At 43.6% G+C, this 26837-nt stretch overlaps 1 protein-coding gene and 1 long non-coding RNA gene across 3 annotated transcripts in view; one reads left to right on the top strand and one right to left on the bottom strand.

Annotated features, from left to right (window-relative positions):
* LOC149982921 (uncharacterized) overlaps positions 1-26837 on the top strand; it is a 255617-nt gene that overhangs the window by 57315 nt on the left and 171465 nt on the right. The window lies entirely within an intron of this gene.
* Positions 1-26837, bottom strand: part of LOC110526153 (protein kinase C-binding protein NELL1) — a 408096-nt gene that overhangs the window by 372399 nt on the left and 8860 nt on the right. The window contains exon 3 of the mRNA XM_021606800.3: positions 9731-9881. Coding sequence (XP_021462475.3) covers positions 9731-9881 — 151 coding nt within the window. The remainder of the gene's footprint in view (positions 1-9730; positions 9882-26837) is intronic.

The following is a 26837-nucleotide window of genomic DNA, read 5'->3' as shown; positions in this document are numbered from 1 at the left end:
AGTATCAAGAGGTTCTATAAACCAATTTCTGTGTTCATGCAAGTGGCTGACTGTAAAAATAACACCTATCAGTAGATGCAATTTGGCAGTACCCCCAAATGTTGTTTTAAGAACAAACAAAAGATATCTCAGTTTAGAGAGGAAACGCCTCGTGAGGTGTTGGTCTGTCACGTTATGAAACAGTATTGGTCAGTAACATGACTGAAACAAAACGGTATTGATTCATTAATTATGCTAAATCATGCAAATATAACTTGTCTATGTATAGCTGTATAAAAGACAACTGTTGGGACTGCCCGAGGAGAGCTCCTGATTGACATGTGTACTATAGTGCATTGAGTTGGTTGGAACTTCTCCAGCGCGCTGTTAATAAACAATGATTCATTTGAGATTGACTGAGTGTCCGTGTATGAGAATTTTTCCACAACAATTTGGCGTCAAGAACAGAATGATTGATTCCACGTGCGGAGGGTCTCCCAAGTTGCACAGTGGTCTAAGGCACTGCATCACAGTTATGAAAACTTAGGACACTAAAGAGGCCTTTCTACTGACTCTAAAAAACACCAAAAGGAAGATGCCCAGGGTCCCTGCTCATCTGCGTGAATGTGCCTTAGGAATGCTGCAAAGAGGCATGAGGACTGCAGATGTGGCCAGGGCAATAAATTGCAATGTCCGTACTGTGAGATGCCTGAGACAGCGCTACATGGAGACAGGACGGACAGCCGATTGTCCTAGCAGTGGCAGACCACGTGAAACAACACCTGCACAGGATCGGTACATCCGAACATCACACCTGCGGGACAGGTAAAGGATGGCAACAACAACTGCCCGAGTTACACCAGGATTGCACAATCCCTTCATCAGTGCTCAGGCTGAGAGAGGATGGACTGAGGGCTTGTAGGCCTGTTGTAAGGCAGGTCCTCTCCAGACATCACCCGCAACAACGTTGCCTATGGGCACAAACCCACCGTCACTGGACCAGACAGGACTGGCAAAAAGTGCTCTTTACTGATGAGTCGCGATTTTGTCTCACCAGGGGTGATGGTCGGATTTGCGTTTATCGTTGAAGGAATAAGCGTTACACCGAAGTCTGTACTCTGGAGCGGGATCGATTTGGAGGTGGAGGTCTGTCATGGTCTGGGGCGGTGTGTCACAGCATCATCAGACTGAGCTTGTTGTCATTGCAGGCAATCTCAACTCTGTGGGATACAGGGAAGACATCCTTCTCCCTCATGTGGTACCCAACCTGCAGGCTCATCCTGACATGACCCACCAGCATGACAATGCCACCAGCCATACTGTTCGTTCTGTGCGTGATTTCCTGCCAGACAGGAATGTCAGTGTTCTGCCATGGTCAGTGAAGAGCCCTGATCTAAAATTCCATTGAGCATGTCTGAGACCTGTCTGGGACCTGAGTTTATAAACTGTAACTCAGTAAAATAATTGAAATGGTTGCATCTTGCATTTATATTTTTGTTCAATATCATTGTATCATATGAACCTTGCAGCAGTTGTAAGGCAACTGTACATCATAAGGCAAGGAAGGTTGATGTACTCCGTGTAGATTTCTATACAGGTCTTTGTGATCCAATGATGAAAGCTCCATATCATTGAAAATATACTAGTAGATTTACCAAATATTCACAGGCAATAGCCCAAAACATATAGCCTTTGTATCAGGCTTAACCTGTCCCATCTGAATGGACACGTGTAGTGTATATAAAAGGATGGGTGACAGAGAGCTGGTTTGAAGCGCAGGACACATCAGGTGTTTATTGTAAAGGACCACAGGAGGAAGCAGGTAGCTGGGTCCAGGGGCAGGCAGATGTTCATACATGGAGGTTCAAAAAGGCAACAGTACAGGCAGGGTAAAGGCTAGTAATGTCGTCTGGGAGATCAGGCAATAGGTTGATAGCAGGAAATCCGATAGGCTAAAGTACAGGCAGGGAATAGGCAGAAGGCGTCATTAGTGAGGCAGGCAAAAACTATCATACACAGGCGGATTCAATTGCGGGGAAACCAGCACTCCGACTAGAAGTGTGTCACAAAACAAACAATACCTCACAATGATGGGGTACAAAGAACTGAACTAAATAGGTGTGATAATGACATACAGGTGTGTGAGCAGGTGATCAGAATTCAGGTGATTGGGATCTGGAGAGTGAGCTGTGTTCAGGGGATCTACAGTATGTGTTTGAGAGTGTGAGCTGGAAAGTGGGTTGGAACTTGAGATGCATTCAGGGGATCTACGTGTTTGAGAGTGTGAGTTGGAAGCAGACATTACAGGTCGAGGGCAAGACTGTACAGCCTCCCCTTGAGAAACCACATTGAATCAGTCTAACAGGAGCTCAAACAGGTAGGTCTGCATTTTATAAGCACTTGGCCCCCAGGACCATACAATTACCCAATTGGAACCAATAAACTGGTTCTACAATGTAAAAGACAATTTCTATATTTATTGCTACATTCCTACATTCTTCTTACTCAGACTTAATGATTATTAATGATATTTCAACTCATGCATACATAAAAAAAATCCTCTCTTATTCAATGTTCTGACTCCAAAGCGTGGAGCGCAGGCCACGTAGCCTATTTCTATGTGCACTGAGGCGCGCACCCTCCTACTATGCACAGGAATGAAGTGGCTATCCTCAGCAAGCCAATTTCAATTCTGCCTGAACTTATTGTAAAAACTGGAAATTGGAACTGTCTCGTTCTCAACTCCTGTTACTGGACGCTGCTCAAGCTTGTCGTCTGTCCCTATCCGAATGGCCTGTGCCAAGAAACTTTCCTGCCAAGGAAGTCGTCTCCATCTGCTTCTCCTCCTCCATCTTGTGGTGGAGTAGATGGAGAACATCAAGAGGTTTTGTTCCAATAGTGCTGGTCCCGTGTCACAAGTTGTGCAAACCGAAGGCAGCGGCATGCTGCTAAATGGATTAGAGTGTCTGCGAGAGGTCTGGAGCAGATCAAGATGAAGAATAGCTTCGCCGCCCTGGTGCCTGATCTACCTCTGCCTTCATTGCTGGGTCTGCCTGTATCTGTGACAGCTGTGCTGACTCCATCTGTGCTGACTCCAACAGCGGCCTCGTCGTCGAGTTTGTCTCCTTTCCCTTTCGCTGGATCTGACGGGGCTCTTCCTGCTGTGGCAGGTCTGGACCTACTACCGGGAGCTGCGGGCGTACACTATCCTGCTTCTCGCGGGCCTGTGAAAGGTTCCATGAAATGTGTGAGTGGTGGAATTGGGCGGACTTCTCCATCCCTTTCTCCGGCCGTTGTATTGGGCAGTTCAATGGTGAGAAACGTCTCAGTCCCTGGAGCAAAAATGTTGTGCTATCCAAGAGCACATGTACTTAACTTATCACACCTGGCACAAATTATTGTCTAGTTCTGTTTTTCCGATACCTGTGCCCAGAGGGGAGTAGTTCAAAGTCAGGATACAGGGGGTGGCTTGTGAGCCTTGCGGAGGGCCCTGACCTTAAAGATCTCATCCAAGCCTGTCTGTTTGACTCCAAGTACCTTGCTTGCTGTAGTGATAATCCTTCTCAGCATATTTCCCTGGCTGACATTGGCATTGACAAACCAACAACAACAAAAAACTAAAAGTTAAAATACTCTAAATGAAAGATTTGCAAAACCGAGTCAGTATAGTTAACATTAAAAGATCACAACTTTTCGAGAAAGTACAATCGCTGTTGACTCTTTTTGTAGATCAGGTTTGTACATTTACTCCACTGAAGCTTATTGTCCAAGAGGACACCCAGATATTTGTATTCCCCAACAATCTCTATGTTCTGACCTCTGATAGATGTTGCAGAGGTAGGTGGTGTACGCGTCCTGAAGTTTATGCACATCTCTTTGGTCTTGTTGATATTGAGGACCAAGTGTGAATCATCACATCACTCTACAAAGTCATTTAGGACCGGGCCATGGTTTTCCTTGTCATCATACAACAGGCTGATCAAGACAGTGTCATCAGCGAACTTAACGAGGTGTCTGGATGGGAACTAGTACAACTATTAGAGTGCAAGATGTACAGGAGTGGAGACAAAACACATCCCTGAGGAGAGCCTGTGTTGGTGGTGTGTATCTCTGACATGTGGGGACCAACTTTGAGCCGCTGTGACCGATGGCTCAGGAAGTACCATGTTGAGGAGAGTGATATCATCAAAAATGATGAATGACATCATCAACTCCTCTGCTGGGCTGATGAAACCATGGGTGCCTAAGCCAGCTCGTCGAGCTTCCACGCCCTAGCTGGTTCGAGAGGTTTTCTTGCCCTGTTTGGCTTTGGGAAGCGCTCATCCCACGTAGGCCTCAGGGTTTTGACCAGGGTTTTACACCAAAGCCGGCTCGCCAGGCGTCTACGCCTCAGCCAGCTCACCAGGCTCCCACATTCCAGTGGGATAGGCTGGCACACCTCAACCAGATCGTCTGGCTTCTGCGCTCCAGCCGGCTGATCCAGCGCCCATGCCTTGGCCAGCCCATCAGGCCCGTCCAGGTGGGAAGCCGTGTGGTGCCCCTAGAGGGGGGGATACTGGCACACCTATTCCTGCTCTCCCACCCTGGCGGTCGAGGGCACCAGGCTGCCCTGCATTACGCACTCCTGCCACCATCATTACGCACACCTGCTTCCCTCGTCACATGCATCAGCGAATCATTACACTCACCTGGACTCAATCACCCGTGTTATTACCTCACCTTTATCTGTCTGTTCCAACACTCTGTCCCCAGCTTCTGCATTAACGTTCGTATGTCATTGTTACCCGGTGCTGCCCTATTCCTGTCCTGTTCCATGTCTGTGCTAAATTAATTGTTCAACTCTCCATACCTGCTTCTCATCTCCAGTGTCGGTTCTTACAGCTTTAACACATGTCCACTTATTTTGTCTGAGCCTGGGCTTTTGTGTGCGTTACATCCCCTGAATAACTTCAAAACATCAGCCTTTTTACCCCCTCTGCGCACGGGACCCGCTAGCGGGCTGAAATTCCACAACATACGGTGATCGCTACATAAATAGTCATATTAAACATTCATGAAAATACAAGTGTTTCACATGTATCGAAAGCCTAGAATCTTGCTAATCCAACTGCGTTGTCAGGTTTAAAAAAGGATTTACTGCGAAAGAATACGATGCGATTATCTGAGCATAGAGCCCCATAAAAAACAACAATTTAAACCAGCACAGGCGTAACATAATCACAAACTGCATTAAAATAAATTGTTTACCTTTGACGATCTTCATCTGCTTGCAATTCCAATGCTCATTGTTACACAATGAATGATCTTTTGTTTGATAAAATCAGTTTTTATAGCCTAACACGAAACATTCTGTGAACCGCTTGTGTCATGAATTCCGTCTAATTCCATTTTCGACGACACATTCCAGGTAAATAACCCACACAGAACGTGACTTTTCCAGTCATGTTTGGTTTCACTGCAATCAACGGGTTTGTTTATAACACAATCAAACGTGATGGGCCATTTCGCGGGACGTATTGACTGAAAGAAACCGATTTGAAGACGACAAGTCATGACATTTGTGCACCAATGATTTGCCCGCTATTTCGTTGATTGACTGTCTTTTAACCCAATGACCACTGATCGTCTTGAAATCTAGCTGGGTAGATAGCCAATGAGCTGAGGTAAACGGCAATACGCCATGTTTATGTGTTGCAAGACCAACCCATGTTGTAAGATCCAGCGTAAAGTGAGTAATTCGCTATTGAAGTTTCATACCGGAAGGAGAAACACATATTACGCACTGCATTGTTTGGTTAACGCGCAGATTCAGCTGTTTATATATCAATCAGTTTGGCGACTAAGTCAGGGAAAGCTAAATCTAAGTCTAGATATACAGATGTACACACAATTTTAGAATAAATTGATTGGGAAGGTGAGACAGATTGTTGTAGGACGATTCCTTTAGCGATTGTGGATGAATATTTTTTGAACGTTAGAGGACATCGTTTTGGACTGGTAAGCTCTTATCATGCTAATGCCCTTGTTTGAAATTAATAATATAAAATATTATTTGTAATTTTACAAGCAATATATAAACATGTAATGTCATGAAATGTGAGATGCGTGTGTCTGCCGCCCCACCCCAACCCACATGAAATAGCCTATTTGAGGCTGTTGAGGAGAGGGCAGGACCACATCAATGGACAAAGTGAAATGGAGACAGTAGATACAGCTGGTCTGTTGTAATATAATAGAGACAGTAGATCTAGCTGAAATGTCAATTTAAAAGAGACAGTAGATCTAGCAGGTCATAATAATATATTCAACCTTATGTTCCCTGTACTCTCTATATATATCTGTTTATTATTATTATACCTATAACTGAACATTTTCTTTCACAGTGACACTGACTAAGAATATCTGGTGTCCTGTGTGAATTTAAGTATGCTCTCTCTAATTCTCTCTTTCTCTCGGAGGAGGACCTAAGCCCTAGGACCATGCGTCAGGACTACCTGGCATGATGACTCCTTGCTGTCCCCAGTCCACCTGGTCTTGCCGCTGTTCCAGTTTCAACTGTTCTGCCTGCGGCTATGGAACCCTAAACTGTTCATTTTTACTCTTGAGGTGCTGTCCTGTTGCACCCTCTACAACCACTGATCTCCACCCGGCACAGCCAGAAGAGGACTGGCCACCCCTCATAGCCTGGTTCCTCTCTAGGTTTCTTCCTAGGTTTTTGTATTTCTAGGGAGTTTTTCCTAGCCACCGTGCTTCTACACCTGCATTGCTTGCTGTTTGGGGTTTTAGGCTGGGGCTATATAAATAGATTTGATTTGATAGATGACTGAGGGTCTTCCAAATATTGAAAGTGTGTAAATAGTTACCCATGTTATTTTGTAAATGTATATATTTTTTTTCATATAATTTTTAATCAATCGATTTTTTTTTTCCCCATTATTTTTTTGCTCCATTTTTTTGTGGGGGGGGGGGGGGGTGTGTTAGAATACCATTTTGGTATTTTGGATATAGTAATTTGTTTAAAAATGTATACCTTTGCCAATTTGGCCACTTGGGTACATTTGGGCTACTTGTGTAGGACACCTGGGTGACTTCATGATAAATGTCATGTAGCACACTCATTTTGGAAGTTAGCATTCTGAAACTTTGCACAAGTACTGTTGCCCTCTTATATTTTTCACTTAAATTGTCCCCATCATCCTGTCTAAATGTTTGTTTTATCTTGTTCATTTTAAAAATGATGATACAAAAATAAAACTTGTTTTTTTAAATGTTTTATCTAAACCATATCTATTGTGTTATATTCTACTACATTCAATCCACATGTACACAAACTTCAGAGTGTTTTCTTTCAAATGGTACCAAGAATATGCATATCCTTGGTTCTGTGCCTGAGCTACAGGCTGTTAGATTTGGGTATGTCTTCAGGCGGAAATTGCACAAAGTAGAGGGGAGCTCTAAGATGTTTAACAACAACCCTCTCAAACATTTGCAATGATGCTTCCATTTGTTTTACCTCTGACACAAAGTTGTCAGATTCAAATCTTGAAAAGAAAACATTCAGCTCATAAGCCATGTTCTGGACCTCATGTGTCACCGTGTCAGCGTGCGCTGCACCTAGCCTGCCACAGGAGTTACTAGTGTGCGATGGGGACAAGGAGATCCCTGCTGGCCAAACCCTCCCCTAGCCCGGATGACGCTGGGCCAATTGTGCACCGCCCCATGGGTTACCCAGTCACGCCCGGCTGCAACAGAGCCGGAACTCGAACCCAGAATCTCTAGTGATACAGCTAGCAGTGCGATGCAGTGCCTTAGATCACTGCACCACTCGGGAGGCCCGTAACCAAGCATTTTTTAGAGTGAGGATAAAACTAAATGGAATGGAGAAATCCTAGGGGAAAGCCTTTCGACAAGACATTGGGAGAGAAATTCACCTTTCAGCAGGACAATAACCTAAAACATAAAAACAATACTACACTGAGTTGTTTACTAAGAAGACAGTGAGTGTTCTTGATTGTCTGAGTTACAGTTCTGACTTAAATCTGCTATAAAATATATGGCAAGACTTAAAAATGTCTGTATAGCAATGAACTGCAACTTTGCAGAGCTTGAAGAATTTTGAAAATAATAAAGGGCACATATTGCACAATCCAGGTGTGCAAAGCTCTTAGAGACTTACCCAAAAAGACAGACAGTTGTAATTGCTGCCAAAGGGTGTTTCACACATGCACACTCAACAATAGTTTGTGAAAAATATCCTTTCTATGTTACTGTGTTACATTCCAATATATTCTTCTCAAGATAAAATACAGTGAGCTCCAATTTTTGTTGTTGTTTTGGCTCTGTACTCCAGCACTTTTGATTTTAAAGATATAATGACTTTGAGGTTAAAGTGCAGACTGTCAGCTTTAATTTGAGGGTGTTTTCTATTTGTGTCCAATAGAAATTAATGGTAAATAATGTATTGTGTCATTTTGGAGACACTTTTTTTTTTTACCCCTTTTTCATGGTATCCAATTGGTAGTGGTTACTGTCTTGTCTCATCGCTGCAACTCCCGTACAGACTCAGGAGAGGCGAAGGTCGAGAGCCATACGTCCCCCGAAACACAACCCAACCAAGCCGCTTCTTGACACAACGCACATCCAACCCGAAAGCCAGCCGCACCAATGTGTCAGAGGAAACACCGTAAACCTAGTGACCTGGTCAGCGTGCACTGCGCCCAGCCCGCCACAGGAGTCGCTAGTGCGCGATTAGACAAGGATATCCCTGCCGGCCCTGCCGGCCAAACCCTCCATAGCCCGGACGACGCTGTGCCTATTATGCGTCGCCCCATGAGCCTCCCGGTCGCGGCCGGCTGTGGCAGAGCCTGAGCTTGAACCCAGAGTCTCTGGTGGCACAGCCTTAGACCACTGCGCCACCCGGGAGGCCGAGACACTTTTATTGTAAATAAGAATATATGTTTCTAAACACTTCTACATTAATGTGGATGCTACCATGATTATGGATAATCCTGAATGAATCAAATATCATACCCCCAAGACATGCTAACCTCTAACCATTACAATATGAGGGGAGGTTAGCATTTTTGGGGGGTATGATTTTTATGCCTCTGTAACTTTCTCATTCATTGTATCATTTCAAATCCACAGTTCTGGAGTACAGAGCCAAAAATAACAACACATTTGTCATTGTCCCAATACTTTTGGAGCTTACTGTATATGTGTGTTGACTGTAAAAAGGGCACAACTCACATACAGACACACATACACACAAAATACAGAGATAATATACATTTGTGACTGAAGTTATTTGAAATGGCTTGAGGGGGAATTAACGTTAAAGCAACGTGTCAGTGTGCACTTTGTACAAATGCTGGATTATCAACGACTACATTGTCTGTTCCTCCTTCAAGTATGATGTTCCTTCTGTCATTTACCAGTTCGAGAGAGAGCAACTCATTTTTTCTTTCCAATTCATGCAAGCAGAAAAGCATGCAGTCAGAAAGTTACACATCTCCCACTCCTTTCCCTCCATCACTCACAAAAGCAGAGTAATCTGACATTGATATATTCAACGGGCTGATCAAATTCGTCTTGCAAATGCTCAATGAATGCAACAAGAAGTAATCTGTGGGTTCAATTCCAACAGGGGCCATTCAGAGTCACAGCTGGGAAAGTCAGTTGACGATTGTGGTGGCAGATAGAGAAAGTAGCTGCTGAAAAGGCAGTAATAAAATGATTAAATATGCATTACCTGTGTTCAGATTCATGGATGGAGAAGATGACTCCTGACGTGGAGGTCTTCTGCTGGATGGAGGCCAGGAAGGTAAATTCACTTTTACTCCTGAAAAGCTCCACCACCTTCTCTGTGATGTGGGCGGGTGCGTGGACTGCTCTCCCCACATCTGGGGGATGAAAGAGAAAGAACAGCAATCAGGGAATGGCATGTTCGCCACTTTCACAGTCGACATCCTGTCTGCCTGTTAAGGTTCAGGCATCAGCTAGCAGGGGAAAAGAAGACAAAGTGTCTGCGTCCCAAATGGCAACCTGTTCCCAATGTTGTGCACTACGTTTGACCAGGGCGCATAGGGCCATTTGGGACACACTGAGGCACGGCCTGAAACACTGCTGACTTTCACCAAAACAGTACTGTTCACCAATATGGTTCTCTTTTTCAATGAATGCCATCTCTAATGACAAAGAAAGGCATAGCATCATATGCATTATTCAACGTAAAGATTAACACTAACACACACAGTATTAAGCAAGAAAAATGATGTCACCCATTTACCTGGATGCGGTCCCAACCCAGAGGTGTGTTCAACACAGCAAATCTTTGAAACATTAGGAGGATATGTCCACTAACAAACTCAAACTCGTTTTGCAAGTACACCAGCAAAATCTCCATCTATGAGGCACATGAGAAACGCGAAACAGGTCATGGACGTGTTCATTAGGGCACATAGTAACAAAATGCTTCAAAGCGTAGTGCAATGGAACCCCAAATCGAGTGTTTCTACACTGAACAAAACTATAAACGCAACACGTTTGTCCCATGTTTCATGGGCTAAAATAAAAAATCTCAGAAATGTTCCATACGCACACAAAGCTTATTTCTCTTAAATGTTTTGCACAAATTTGTTTACATCCCTGTTAGTGAGCATTTCTCCTTTGCCAAGATAATCCATCCACCTGACAGGTGTGGCATATGAAGAAGCTGATTAAACAGCATGATCATTACACAGGTGCAACTTGTGATGGGGACATTAAAAAGCCACTCATCTGCCACCATCACTTCATTTTTCAGCATGATAATGCATGGCCCCATGTCGCAAGGATCCATACATAATTCCTGGAAGCTGAAAATGTCCCAGTTCTTCCACGGCCTGCAAACTCACCAGACATGTCACTCATTGAGCATATTTGGGATGCTCTGGATTGACGTGTACAACATCGTGTTCCAGTTCCCGTCAATATCCAGCAACTTCGCACAGCCAATGAAGAGGAGACAACATTCCACAGGCCACAATCATCAGCCTGATCAAATCTATGCGAAGGAGATGTGTCGAGCTGCATGGGGTAAATGCTGGTCACACCAGATATTGAATGATATTCTGATCCACGCCCGTACCTTTTTTTTAAGGTATCTGTTACCAATAGATGCATATCTGTAATCCCAGTCATGTGAAATCCATAGATAAGGGTCTAATGAATTTACTTAAACTGACTGATTTCCTTATATCAACTGTAACTCAGTAAAATATTTGAAATTATAGCATTTAGCGTTTTATATTTTTGTTCAGTATAATTGGACAAGTTCAGATAGTGGCTGCCCCCCATGGCAGGCTTGTGAACCTCTCTCAGTTGGTGCCAGAGTCCTGCCGATGTGATCCGTGCCCTCTCCACTCAGCCTCCACGTTATAACTGGCACAGGACCAGGCACAGACACTGACTGACTGACCCACATTAAAAAATACTACAGTTACATTTACTGTAGTGTTTTTGCAGACTGTAGTATGCTGTAGTATTTACTATAGTATACTACGAATCAAATAAATTAATATCCATTATTAAAGTGACCAGTGAGTCCATGTACATAGGGCAGCATCCTCTAAGGTGCAGGGTTGAATAACCGGGTGGTAGCCGGCTAGTGATGGCTATTTAACAGTCTGATGGCCTTGAGATAGAAGTTGTTTTTCAGTCTCTCGGTCCCGCCTTTGATGCAGCTGTACTGACCTCGCATTCTGGATGGTAGCGGGGTGAACAGGCCGTGGCTTGGGTGGTTGATGTCCTTGATTATCTTTTTGCCATTCCTGTGACATCGGGTGCTGTAGGTGTTCTGGAGGGCAGGCAGGGTGATGCGTTGGGCAGACCGCACCATCCTCTGGAGAGCCCTGCGGTTGCAAGCACTGCAGTTGACATACCAGGAGGTGCTATATCCTGACAGGATGCTCTCAATTGTGAACCTGTAAACATTTGTGAGGGTCTTAGGGGCCAAGACAAATTTTTTCAGCCTCCCGAGGTTGAAGAGACGCAGGGGAACTTGAAGCTTTTCACCTTCTCCACTACTGTCCCGTCGATGTGGATAAGGGCATGCTCTCTCTACTGTTTCCTAAAGTCCTCCATCAGCTCCTTTGTTTTGTTGACGTTGTCAGAGACGTTATTTTCCTCGCACCACTCCGCCAGGGCCCTCACCTCCTCCCTCTAGCCTCTCAAAGAACTTCATGATAGATAGTCATTTAGGTCAGTGCACTCTTTTTAATGCATTTATATTTTGCCCAGTTGAGCTAAATAGTCTCCTCATTGGTCAAATTAGTGCACTATATATAGGGAATAGGGTGTAATTTCAGACAGATAGTGGCCGTGTCCGAATACTATGTGTGTTCTAAATAGTAGGAATATAATAATGTATGCAAAAATAGTATTAAACTATGTGAAAATCGAGTATGCTTTAAATGCCAGGATGTTCAACTTTTTATCTAGTAGAATTCACTACACACTTTTTAGGAAGAAAATCATATTTTCTGAGTCACTTGTGTTTGACAACAGCTGATAATCATCTGATAATCAGATAAGGAGACTCGCTGTACCTAAATGAATAAATGATGTGAATCAACACATTTGTGCATTAGATTATCCATTCTCATGACGGGTGTTGATATTTGTTGTCTACAGCATTCGTTTTTACTAAACAGTAGGCTACGTTCTAAATGGTACGTAGTACGATTACTACATAATAGGCCTATGTAGTTTTAGTAAGTAGTAGGCAAGACAGATTTTGGATATGGCCAGTGTGTCCCCCTACATAGTGTCTACTGCTATGCTGCCCTGATGGAAGGATGAGTCAAGGAGAAGAGAAGGAATCCTGTCAATGTAGTGAGAAACTGGCTGAGACTGATGGAGTCCCTTCTTTTTAGGCCACTGTCTGAGTCACCACCAACACATACCAATCCAGCTGGCCAGATTCACTTCATAGCAGATAATAATGTATCACTAATCTGAGGCCATATGTATCAAGCGTCTCAAAGGAGTGCTGATTTAGGATCAGTTTAGCCTTTAAGATCACAATGAATACGATTAAATGGATAGGGGAAACTGATTCTAAGCCAGCTTTATACATACGGCCCCTGGTCCTTTAGTCAATGAATGTCTGTGAGACAAGTAAACTAAACAAGGAATCCAACTCTGAGAGGAATGGAGAGTGAGACGGTGTCAGATTGAATATACTGTAATCCCAAATATACTGTTATCCCATCTCCCTTAACCTATCACCCTTGTGGGAATTGGCCTATATGGATTGGGCTACATTGAAATATTTCTTACAGAAGCGATATAAAAAGCATATGCATAACCATGGTAGCAATTAAAAGGGAGCAGTTTGGATTGTGACAACTATTAGACTAAAGATGAGGACACAAAAGTTCACCTGACACAAGACTGAATCCAAACTGATTTGATGTGCATTTTACATCTTGTGTTCTTTTTGCAGCATTTGATTATAATGACATCTGAAAATACACTGGATACACTTAGTAACGTGATAAGAATATCTAAGGAAAATGTTCAATGCGCAACATAAGACAGCAAAAATATTCAAGGGTTTGAGTGAGAGGCCTAGTTAGTGTTTCCAAGTAGCCACACACCTTTCAATACACTTTTATGACTCAAAGAAGAGTCTTTTCAACCTGTATAATACGGGTACGAGTGTAAAGGGCTATGTTGGGCCCCATTATCTACATCCTGCCCTTTGTCTTAAAAAGGCGCCGGAAGAAATGGTAGCAGTTTTACGGGCGCCCAACTTAACTTATTTTCAACATAATGTTTCTGCAACCGTATCTTACGGCAAAAAAGAGCTTCCGGATATCAGGACAGCGAACACTCACCTCGGATTAGAATACGATTTTTTCTTCCACAAGCAAGACGCACAGCACATTCTCCAAACGCGCGACAGGGCCAACATCCCCGTTATTTGCAAGAGGAAGAGACACAGGTAGAGACACAGAAAGCTGCCTTTACCATCAATACTACTCGCCAATGTGCAATCATTGGACAATAAATTAGACGAGGTACGAACACGAATATCCTTCCAACGTGAAGTCAAAAATTGTAATATCCTATGTTTCACGGAATCGTGGCTGAATAACGACATGGATATTCAGCTAGTGGGATATACGCTGCACCGGCAAGAAAGAACAGCACACTCAGGTCAGACGGGGGGGGGTCTGTGCATACAGTGCCTTGCGAAAGTATTCGGCCCCCTTGAACTTTGCAACCTTTTGCCACATTTCAGGCTTCAAACATAAAGATATAAAACTGTATTTTTTTGTGAAGAATCAACAACAAGTGGGACACAATCATGAAGTGGAACGACATTTATTGGATATTTCAAACTTTTTTAACAAATCAAAAACTGAAAAATTGGGCGTGCAAAATTATTCAGCCCCCTTAAGTTAATACTTTGTAGTGCCACCTTTTGCTGTGATTACAGCTGTAAGTCGCTTGGGGTATGTCTATCAGTTTTGCACATCGAGAGACTGACATTTTTTCCCATTCCTCCTTGCAAAACAGCTTGAGCTCAGTGAGGTTGGATGGAGAGCATTTGTGAACAGCAGTTTTCAGTTCTTTCCACAGATTCTCGATTGGATTCAGGTCTGGACTTTGACTTGGCCATTCTAACACCTGGATATGTTTATTTTTGAACCATTCCATTGTAGATTTTGCTTTATGTTTTGGATCATTGTCTTGTTGGAAGACAAATCTCCGTCCCAGTCTCAGGTCTTTTGCAGACTCCATCAGGTTTTCTTCCAGAATGGTCTGTATTTGGCTCCATCCATCTTCCCATCAATTTTAACCATCTTCCCTGTCCCTGCTGAAGAAAAGCAGGCCCAAACCATGATGCTGCCACCACCATGTTTGACAGTGGGGATGGTGTGTTCAGAGTGATGAGCTGTGTTGCTTTTACGGCAAACATAACGTTTTGCATTGTTGCCAAAAAGTTACATTTTGGTTTCATCTGACCAGAGCACCTTCTTCCACATGTTTGGTGTGTCTCCCAGGTGGCTTGTGGCAAACTTTAAACGACACTTTTTATGGATATCTTTAAGAAATGGCTTTCTTCTTGCCACTCTTCCATAAAGGCCAGATTTGTGCAATATACGACTGATTGTTGTCCTATGGACAGAGTCTCCCACCTCAGCTGTAGATCTCTGCAGTTCATCCAGAGTGATCATGGGCCTCTTGGCTGCATCTCTGATCAGTCTTCTCCTTGTATGAGCTGAAAGTTTAGAGGGACGGCCAGGTCTTGGTAGATTTGCAGTGGTCTGATACTCCTTCCATTTCAATATTATCGCTTGCACAGTGCTCCTTGGGATGTTTAAAGCTTGGGAAATCTTTTTGTATCCAAATCCGGCTTTAAACTTCTTCACAACAGTATCTCGGACCTGCCTGGTGTGTTCCTTGTTCTTCATGATGCTCTCTGCGCTTTTAACGGACCTCTGAGACTATCACAGTGCAGGTGCATTTATACGGAGACTTGATTACACACAGGTGGATTGTATTTATCATCATTAGTCATTTAGGTCAACATTGGATCATTCAGAGATCCTCACTGAACTTCTGGAGAGAGTTTGCTGCACTGAAAGTAAAGGGGCTGAATAATTTTGCACGCCCAATTTTTCAGTTTTTGATTTGTTAAAAAAGTTTGAAATATCCAATAAATGTCGTTCCACTTCATGATTGTGTCCCACTTGTTGTTGATTCTTCACAAAAAAATACAGTTTTATATCTTTATGTTTGAAGCCTGAAATGTGGCAAAAGGTTGCAAAGTTCAAGGGGGCCGAATACTTTCGCAAGGCACTGTATTTGTAAACAACAGCTGGTGCACGAAATCTAAGGAAGCCTCTAGAGTTTATTGCAGGCCACACCGCTTGCCTAGAGAGTTTACAGCTATACTTTTTGTGTCTGTTTTTTACCACCACAGACAGATGCAGGCACTAAGACCACACTCAGTCAGCTGTATAAGGAAATAAGCTAACAGGAAACCACTCACCCAGAGGCGGCGCTCCTAGTGGCCAGAGACTTTAATGCAGGGAAACTTAAATCACTTCTATCAAATTCCCATCGACATGTTAAATGTGCAACCAGAGGAAAAATAATTTGAGATCCCCTGTACTTCACACACAGAGACGCGCACAAAGCTCTCCCTTGCCCTCCGTTTGATAAATCCGACCACAACTCTATCCTCCTGATTTCTTCTTACAAGCAAAAATTAAGGCAGGAAGCACCAGTGACTCGGTTTATAAAAAAAGTGGTCAGATGAAGCAGATGCTAAAACTACAGGACTGTTTTGCAAGCACAGACTGGAACATGTTCCGGGATTCTTCCGATGGCGTTGAGCAGTAGACCACATCTTTCACTGGCTTTATCAATAAGTGCATTGAGGACGTCGTCCCCACAGTGACTGTACGTACATACCCCAACCAGAAGCCATGGATTACAGGCAACATCCGCACTGAGCCAAAGGGTAGAGCTGCCGCTTTCAAGGGGCGGGACTCTAAACCGTAAGCGTACAAGAAATCCTGCTATGCCCTGCGACGAACCATCAAACAGGCAAAGCGTCAATATAGGGCTAAGATTGAATCTCACTACACTGGCTTCGACACTCGTCTTATGTGGCAGGGCTTGCAAACTATTACAGACTACAAAGGGAAGCACAGCCACGAGCTGCCTAGTGACACGAGCCTACCAGACGAGCTAAATCACTTCTATGCTCGCTTTGAGGCAAGCAACACTGAGGAATGCATGAGAGCAACAGCTGTTCCGGACGACTGTGTGATCACGCTCTCCGTAGACGACATTATTAAGACTTTTAAATAGGTCAACATTCAGAAGGCTGTGGGGCCAGACAGATTACCAGGACGTGTGCTCCGGGCATGTGCTGACCAACTGGAAGGTGTCTTCACTGACATTTTCAACATGTCCCTGATTGAGTCTGTAATACCAACATGTTTCAAGCAGACGACCATAGTTCCTGTGCCCAAGAACAGAAAGGTAACATGCCTAAATGACAACATACCAGTAACACGCACGTCCGTAGCCATGAAGTACTTTGAAAAGTTGGTTATGGCTCACATCAACACCATTATCACAGAAACTCTAGACCCACTCTAATTTGCATACCGCCCAAACAGATCCACAGATGATGCAATCTCTATGATGCCAGAATAACAACTGATATATCCCTCAACGTAACCAAGACTAAGGAGATGATTGTGGACTACAGGAAAAGGAGGACCGAGCACCACCCCATTCTCATCGACGGGGCTGTAGTGGAGCAGGTTGAGAGCTTCAAGTTCCTTAGTGTCCACATCAACAACAAACTAGAATGGTCCAAACACACAAAGACAGTCGTGAAGAGGGCACGACAAAGCCTATTCCCCCTGAGGAAACTAAAAAGATTTGACATGGGTCCTAAGATCCTCAAAAGGTTTTACAGTTGCAACATCAAGAGCATCCTGACTGGTTGCATCACTGCCTGGTACGGCAATTGCTCGGCCTCTGACTGCAAGGCACTACAGAGGGTAGTGCGTACGGCCCAATACATCACTGGGGCTAAGTTGCCTGCCATACACTAGGCGGTGTCAGAGGAAGGCCCTAAAAATTGTCAAAGACCCCAGCCACCCCAATCATAGATTGTTCTTTTTACTATCGCATAGCAAGCAGTACCGGAGTACCAAGTCTAGGACAAAGGCTTCTCAACAGTTTTACCCCCAAGTCATAAGACTCCTGAACAGGTAATCAAATGGCTACCCGGACTATTTGCATTGTGTGCCCTCTTTTTACCCTACTGCTACTCTCTTTTCATCATATATGCATAGTCACTTTAACCATATCTACATGTACAAACTACCTCAATCAGCCTGATTAACCGGTGTCTATGTAGCCTCGCTAGTTTTATAGCCTCGCTACTGTATATAGCCTGTCCTTTTACTGTTGTTTTATTTCTTTACCTACCATTTGTTCACCTTTTTTGCACTATTGGTTAGAGCCATTAAGTAAGCATCTCACTGTTGTATTCGGCGCACGTGACAAACTTTGATTTGATTTGGTTTGATTTGACCTCTGCCACTCCAACCTTGACTTCCACTGTTACTTGTTGCGCATGGAGGGGTCAATGTGTGGGAAGAATGCCATATAAGGACACATTGGTTATACCCGAACTGGTGAATAATGTCATTGCTCTTATTTAAATTGCCACAAAATCTAATTTAAATCATTGTTCAAAACAAAGATGTGTTTGGCCTTGTCACGTTCTGACCTCAGTTCTTTTATTATGTCTTTGTTTTAGTATGGTCAGGGCGTGAGTTGGGTGGGTTGTCTATGTTCCGTTTTCTATGTTGTGTTTGTGTATGGCCTGGTATGGTTCTCAATCAGGGGCAGGTGTCGTTAGTTGTATCTGATTGAGAATCATACTTAGGTAGCCTTTTCCCACTTGTGTTTCGTGGGTGTTTGTTTTTTGTCTCTGTGTCTTCACCAGACAGAACTGTTTAGTTTTCGTTCATTCTCCTTGTTATTTTCTTTTTGATGTTCAATGTTAATAAATTATCAACATGGACACGTACCGCGCTGCATATTGGTCCGATCCTTCATACTCCTCGTCAGAGGAAGACGAATATCGTTACAGAAACACCCACCACCAAAGGACCAAGCAGCATGGTAACGGGCAGCGATCTCAGGACTCCTGGTCATGGGAGGAGATTCTGGATGGCAAGGGACCCTGGGCACAGGCTGGGGAATATTGCCGCCCCAAGGCAAAGCTGGAGACAGCGAAAGCTGAGAGGCAGCGGTATGAGGAGGCAGCACGGCAGCGCGGCTGGAAGCCCGAGAGGCAGCCCCAAAAATGTATTGGGGGGGCACACGGGAAGTGTGGCGAAGTCAGGTAGGAGACCTGCGCCAACTCCCCGTGCTTACTGTGGAGAGAGAGGGACCGGGCAGGCACCATGTTATGCCGTGGGGCGCACGGTGTCCCCGGTGCGCAGGTATAGCCCGGTGCGTTACAGCGCAGCGCCTTGTATCGGCCGGGCTAGGTTGGGCATCGAGCTAGGTGCCATGAAGCCGGCTCAGCGCATCTGGTCTCCAGTGTGTCTCCTCTGGCCGGGGTACATGGCACCAGCCCTACGCATGGTTTCCCCGGTTCGCCAGCACAGCCCAGTGCGGGCTATTCCACCTCGCCGCACTGGCCTGGCTACGGGGAGCAATTCAGCTAGGTAAGGTTGTGCAGGCTCGGTGCTCGAGACCTCCAGTGCTCCTTCATGGTCCGCTCTATCCGCTCGCACCACCCCTCCGGTGGCAGCCCCCCGCACCAGGCTGTCTCTCCGTCTCCGCCTGTCCAGCGCTGCCAGAGTCTCCAGTCTGTCCTGAGGTGCCAGAGTCTCCCGTCTGTCCTGAGCTGCCAGAGTCTCCCGTCTGTCCTGAGCTGCCAGAGTCTCCCGTCTGTCCTGAGCTGCCAGAGTCTCCCGTCTGTCCTGAGCTGCCAGAGTCTCCCGTCTGTCCTGAGCTGCCAGAGTCTCCCGTCTGTCCTGAGCTGCCAGAGTCTCCCGTCTGTCCTGAGCTGCCAGAGCCTCCCGTCTGTCCTGAGCTGCCAGAGCCTCCCGTCTGTCCTGAGCTGCCAGAGCCTCCCGTCTGTCCTGAGCTGCCAGAGTCACCCGTCTGTCCTGAGCTGCCAGATCCGTCAGTCAGCCAGGAGCTGCCAGAGCCGTCCGTCAGCAAGGAACTGCCAGAATCGCCCTTCACTCCGGAGCTGCCGGAGTCTCCCGCCTGTCCGGTGCTGCCGGAATCTCCCGTCCATTCGGGACCTGTGGCTTGGGTCCCCAGTCCGAGGCTGGCGGCGAGGGTCACCGCGTTAAAGAGGCCACGGAGGCGGGTAAAGAAGCGGAGAAAAACAACACACTTAAAACAATAAGATGAAGAAAACAAGCATGGCAATAAAAGACATCCAATGTTATGAAAGAATATAAAACACACTGATTAATTTCCAAGCAAAAAAGGCAAATAGGATTTTAACACCTCAAGCAGTTTCACAGTACAATGCAAAGTTATGTAAAAGAAAAAGGAAAATAAAACATAAAAAGTATGAAACACAAACAATGATGAATAATCAAACATTTTTTATTGCTACAATTTAAGAAATAAACAGTTGCTTTGCTCGCAAATTCCCAATGCTAGCACCCTTGACTTCTCATAGTTTCACCTCCAAGTAGGCTAAACAAGTCCTACAAGCCCTAATTTTGTCACATCTGGACTACTGCCCAGTCAGGTCAAGTGCCACAAAGAGGGACATTGGCAAAATACAGTTAGCCAAGAACAAAGCAGTATGGCGGGCCCTTAAATGTACATGGAGAGCTAACATCAATGACATGCATGTCAATCTCTCCAGGCTCAAAGTAGATGAGAGATTGATTGAATCACTACTTGTCTTTATTAGAGGTATTGACCGAGCTGTCTGTGCAAACGACTAGCACACATCCAGACACCCATGAGGACACCCCACAAAACATGCCACAAGGGGTCTCTTCACATCCCCCAAGTCCAAAACAGACTCCGGGAAACGCATTGTACCACACAGAGCCATGACTACATGGCACTCTATTTCACATCAAGTAACTCATGTAAGAGGTAAAATCATTAACATTTTTTTTTAAACGACACTTTACGGAACGCAGACTGTGAGGAGACACACACACACACACAAAGGCATACACACATATACGCTAGCACACATTCATACATTGTAATATTGTTGAATGTTTGTATTATACATTTTGTAGTGTAGATATGTTGTGGTGTAATTGTATTTTTTCCGGATTCCCATTAGCTGCTGCCAGTGCAACGGTTACTCTATTTTTTTGTTTTCTGTGTGACGTAAGTTTCTTAATGTGTTTGGACCCCATGAAGAGTACCTGTTGCCTTGAGAGCAGCTAATGGGGATCATTCATAAAAACAAACACAAATACAAAATCCCTGAAAAGCAGCCCTGCTTGAAACTGGTACAGTTACTGTCTCTGTAATCCTGGCAAATTGCACTTTTTACCGGCAATATGCACAGCGCTTCATAATTCTCTGAACTGGAATAAACTGTGCCTTGCCCCAAACCTCAACAGGGGGCTTGAAATTATATTGATTCAGATGTTTCAGGAACCAATTTACATGAGCCATGAGATGAGAAATGTGTGTGTCTTCATGTGCTGGATCAACAAGCACATCACAAGAGAACAACTGTGTTACTATGCCTGGTGTTAGCTCTACATCTGGTTGAATGTGCCCATCTGTCTGTCAGTGGCCTACCACTTTATAGTACACATGAATCGGAGGGCCTGTTGTCCAGACCTCTGGCAGTCTCTATAGGGGTGCCACAAGGGTTCAATTCTTGGGCCGACTCTTTTCACTGTATATATCAATGATGTCGCTCTTGCTGCTGGTGATTCTCTGATACACCTCTATGCAGACGACACCATTTTGTATACTTCTAGCCCTTCTTTGGACACTGTGTTAACAAACCTCCAGACGAGCTTCAATGCCATACAACACTCCTTCTGTGGCCTCCAACTGCTCTTAAATGCTAGTAAAACTATATGCATGCTCTTCAACTGATCGCTGCCCACACCCGCCCGCCCGATTAGCATCACTACTCTGGACGGTTCTGACTTAGAATATGTGGACAACTACAAATACCTAGGTGTCTGGTTAGACTGTAAACTCTCCTTCCAGACTCACATTAAGTATCTCCAATCCAAAATTAAATCTAGAATTGGCTTCCTCTTTCACAACAAAGCCTCCTTCACTCATGCTGCTAAACATACCATTGTAAAACTGACTATCTTACCGATCCTTGGCTTCGGCGATGTCATTTACAAAATAGTCTCCAACACTCTACTCAGCAAATTGGTCTATCACAGTGCCATCTGTTTTGTCACCAAAGCCCCATATGCAACCCACCACTGCGACCTGTATGCTCTTGTTTGCTGGCCCTCGCTTCATATTCATATTCGCCAAACCCACTGGCTCCAGATCATCTATAAGTCTTTGCTAGGTAAAGCCCCGCCTTATCTCAACTCACTGGTCACCATAGCAACACCCACCCATAGCACACACTCCAGCAGGTATATTTCACTGGTCATCCCCAAAGCCAACTCCTCCTTTGGCCACCTTTCCTTCCAGTTCTCTGCTGCCAATGACTGGAACGAATTGCAAAAATCACTTTCACATATCTCCCTCACTAACTTTAAGCATCATCTTTCAGAGCAGCTTACTGATCACTGCACCTACACAGCCCATCTGTAAATAGCCCGCCCAACTTCCTAATCCCCATGTTGTTATTTATTTTTGGTCTTTTGCACCCCAGTATCTCTACTTGCACATCATCATCTGCACATCTATCACTTCAGTGTTCATTTTAAATTGTAATTATTTCCCCACTATGGCCTATTTATTGCCTTACCTCCCTAATCTTACTTCATTTGCACACACTGTACATTGATTTTTATATTGTGTTATTGACTGTATGTTTGTTTATCCCATGTGTTACTCTGTGTTGTTTTTGTCGCACTGCTTTGCTTTATCTTGGCCTTGTTATCAACTGGCCTACCTGGTTAAATAAAGGTGAAATAAAAAAATTTAAATTAAAATGAAGAGCGAAAACCTCTTCTTTGATCAGTGCTTATAACCTTTCCCAGCATATATATCTTATCATGTTGTTCTGTCAACTGTACAATGGTGAGATCATCGTTTGGATACATTAATGTGAAGACACTATACAGATACAGATACTATACCTTCACTTGCTATGACAAACAGCTATTTAGGGGGCAGGCAAACAATGTCTGAGCTCACTGCACATTCAACACTGGTCAGATCCTTAAGCTCACTCTGATCAATGGCATGTAAATACTTGGTACCATCAGGACCTACAGTGGGGCGAAAAAGTATTTAGTCAGCCACCAATTGTGCAAGTTCTCCCACTTAAAAAGATGAGAGAGGCCTGTAATTTTCATCATAGGTACACTTCAACTTTAACAGACAAAATGAGAAAGAACATTCCAGAAAATCACATTGTAGGATTTTTTATGAATTTATTTGCAAATTATGGTGGAAAATAAGTATTTGGTCAATAACAAACGTATATCTCAATACTTTGTGATTGCCAAGAAAGGGTATATAACAGAGGTCAAACGTTTTCTGTAAGTCTCCACAAGGTTTTCACACACTGTTGCTGGTATTTTGGCTTATTCCTCCATGCAGATCTCCTCTAGAGCAGTGATGTTTTGGGGCTGTTGCTGGGAAACACAGACTTTCAACTCCCTCCAAAGATTTTCTATGGGGTTGAGATCTGGAGACTGGCTAGGCCACTCCAGGACCTTGAAATGCTTCTTACGAAGCCACTCCTTTGTTGCCCGGGCTGTGTGTTTGGGATCATTGTCATGCTGAAAGACCCAGCCACGTTTCATCTTCAATGCCCTTGCTGATGGAAGGAGATTTTCACTCAAATACTCATGATACATGGCCCCATTCATTCTTTCCTTTACACGGATCAGTCATCCTGGTCACTTGGCAGAAAAACAACCCCAAAGCATGATGTTTCCACCCCCATGCTTCACAGTAGGTATGGTGTTCTTTGGATGCATCTCAGCATTCTTTGTCCTCCAAACACGACGAGTTGAGTTTTTACCAAAAAGTTATATTTTGGTTTCATCTGACCATATGACATTCTCCCAATCTTCTTCTGGATCATCCAAATGCTCTCTAGCAATCTTCAGACGGGCCTGGACATGTACTGGCTTAAGAAGGGGGACACGCCTGGCACTGCAGGATTTGTGTCTCTGGCGGCGTAGTGTGTTACTGATGGTAGGCTTTGTTACTTTGGTCCCAGCTCTCTGCAGGTCATTCACTAGGTCCCCCCGTGTGGTTCTGAGATTTTTGCTCACCGTTCTTGTGATCATTTTGACCCCACGGGGTGAGATATGGCATGGAACCCCAGATCGAGGGAGATTATCAGTGGTCTTGTATATATTCCATTTCCTAATAATTGCTCCCACAGTTGATTTATTCAAACCAAGCTGCTTACCTATTGCAGATTCAGTCTTCCCAGTCTGGTGCAGGTCTCCAATTATGTTTCTGGTGTCCTTTGACAGTTCTTTGGTCTTGGCCATAGTGGAGTTTGGAGTGTGACTGTTTTGAGGTTGTGGACAGGTGTCTTTTATACTGATAACAAGTTCAAACAGGTGCCATTAATACATGTAATGAGTGGAGGACAGAGGAGCCTCTTAAAGAAGAAGTTACAGGTCTGTGAGAGCCAGAAATCTTGCTTGTTTGCAGGTGACCAAATACTTATTTTCCACCATAATTTGCAAATAAATTCATTAAAAATCCTACAAAGTGATTTTCTGGATTTTTTTTCTCATTCTGTCTGTCATAGTTGAAGTGTACCTATGATAAAAATTACAGGCCTCTCTCATCTTTTTAAGTGAGAGAACTTGCACAATTGGTGGCTGACTAAATACATTTTTGCCCGACTGTACGTGTATGTCATCTTTCATGACTGATTTCTAACACGTTTCTCACATCAAAGTAATTTGGCCAGACCATGTGCTTAATTTCTAGGGCAGTTAAAACCTTTCTCATTAACTGAACTAATATGCTGTGATTGTTGGTCTTCTATTTACCTCTGAACTATGAACTATCAGCAAACCTACCAGAGTAGTTACAAACAGCACAGAAATGAAATCATCAACATGCATTGATCATATCTATAATAATCCTGCAGAAAATTGCTTTAAAGCAGTATCCAAATCCATTGGATGTAGTGATCACAACATAGTAGCCATATCTAGGAAAACCAAAGTTCCAAAGGCTGGGCCTAATATAGTGTATAGGAGGTCATACAATATGTTGTGTAGTGATTCCTATGTTATTGATGTAAATAATATTTGTTGGTCTGTGGTGTGTACTGAGGAGCAACCAGACACTGCACTTGACACATTTATGAAAATGCTTATTACATTTACAAAACAGTTACATCCCCTTGTATTGATGAGGAATTGAAAAAGTGTATGGTTGAGAGGGATGAGGCAAAAGGAATGGCATATAAGTCTGGCTGCACAACTGATTGGCAAACGTACTGCAAATTGAGAAATCATGTAACTAATCTGAATAAATAGAAGAAGAAACTATACTATGAAAAAAATATACATTTTATAAAGAATGATGGTAAAAAGTGTTGGAGCACCTTAAATTACATTTTGGGAAAAAATGCAAACTCAGCTGCTTCATTTATTGAATCAAATGACTCATTCATCACAAACCCCACTGATATTGCCAACTACTTTAATCATTTTTTAATTGGCAAGATTAGCAAATTTAGACATGACATGCTGGTAGTACACATCCAAGTGTAACTAACCAAATTATGAAAGCGTTTGAATTCCATAAAGTGAGTGTGGAAGAGATGATTTTATGAATATTTTTTTGTCAACAATGACAAGCCACCGGGGTCTGACAACTTGGATGGAAAATGACTGAGGCCAGCACTGGGCAGCACTGCTGGCCCCTAAATGTACACTGAGAGCTAGCATGTCAATCTCTCATGGCTCAAATAGGAGGAGAGATTGACTTCATCACTACTTGTTTTTGTAAGAAATGTTGACAAGCTGAATGCACCGAGCTGTCTGTTTAAACTACTAGCACACAGCTCGACACCCATGCATGCCACGCAAGACATGCCACCAGAGTAGAGGTCGACCGAATATAATTTTTCAACGCCGATACCGATTATTGGAGGACCAAAAAAAAGCTGATACCGATTAATCAGACAATTTTTATTTTTACATTTTATTTGTAATAATGACAATTACAAAAATACTGAATGAACACTTATTTTAACTTAATATAATACATCAATAAAAATCTATTTCGCCCCAAATAATTTATGAAACATTTTCAATTTGGTTTAAATAATGCAAAAACAAAGTGTTGGAGAAGTAAAAGTGCAATATGTGCCATGTAAAAAGGCAAACGTTTGAGTTCCTTGCTCAGAACATGAGAACATATGAAAAGTTGGTGGTTCCTTTTAACATGAGACTTCAATAGCCCAAAGTAAGAGGTTTTAGTTAATATAGTATTTATTGGACTATTTCTCTCTATGCCATTTGTATTTCATATCCCTTTGACTATTGGATGTTCTTATAGGCACTATAGTATTGCCAGTGTAACAGTATAGCTTCCGTCCCTCTCCTCGCTCCTACCTGAGCTCGAACCAGGAACACATCGACAACAGCCACACTCGAAGCAGCGTTACCCATGCAGAGCAAGGGGAATAACTACTCCAAGTCTCAGAGCGTGTGACATTTGAAAAGCTATTAGCGCGCACCCCGCTAACTAGCTAGCCATTTCACATCGGTTACACCAGCCATTAGGCTGATAGGTTTGAAGTCATAAACATTGCTGTGCTTGTGAAGAGCTACTAGCTACTAGCAAAACGCACAAAAGTGCTGTTTGAATGAATGCTTACGAGCCTGCTGTTGCCTACCACCGCTCAGTCAGACTGCTCTATCAAATCATAGACTTAATTATAACATAACACACAGAAATACGAGCCATTGGTCATTAATATGGTCGAATCCGGAAACGATCATTTCGAAAACAAAACGTTTATTCTTTCAGTGAAATACGGAACCGTTCGGTATTTTATCTAACGGGTGGCATCCCTAAGTCTAAATATTCTTGTTACATTGCACAACCTTCAATGTTATGTCATAATTACGTAAAATTCTGGCAAATTAGTTTGCAATGAGCCAGGCTGCCCAAACTGT

Source organism: Oncorhynchus mykiss, chromosome 6 (assembly GCF_057628025.1).
Source record: "Oncorhynchus mykiss isolate SJ-2025 chromosome 6, ASM5762802v1, whole genome shotgun sequence".
Lineage (NCBI taxonomy): Eukaryota > Metazoa > Chordata > Actinopteri > Salmoniformes > Salmonidae > Oncorhynchus > Oncorhynchus mykiss.
Note: the sequence above shows the minus strand (reverse complement) of the source record. Positions and strands in the feature narration are given on the sequence as shown.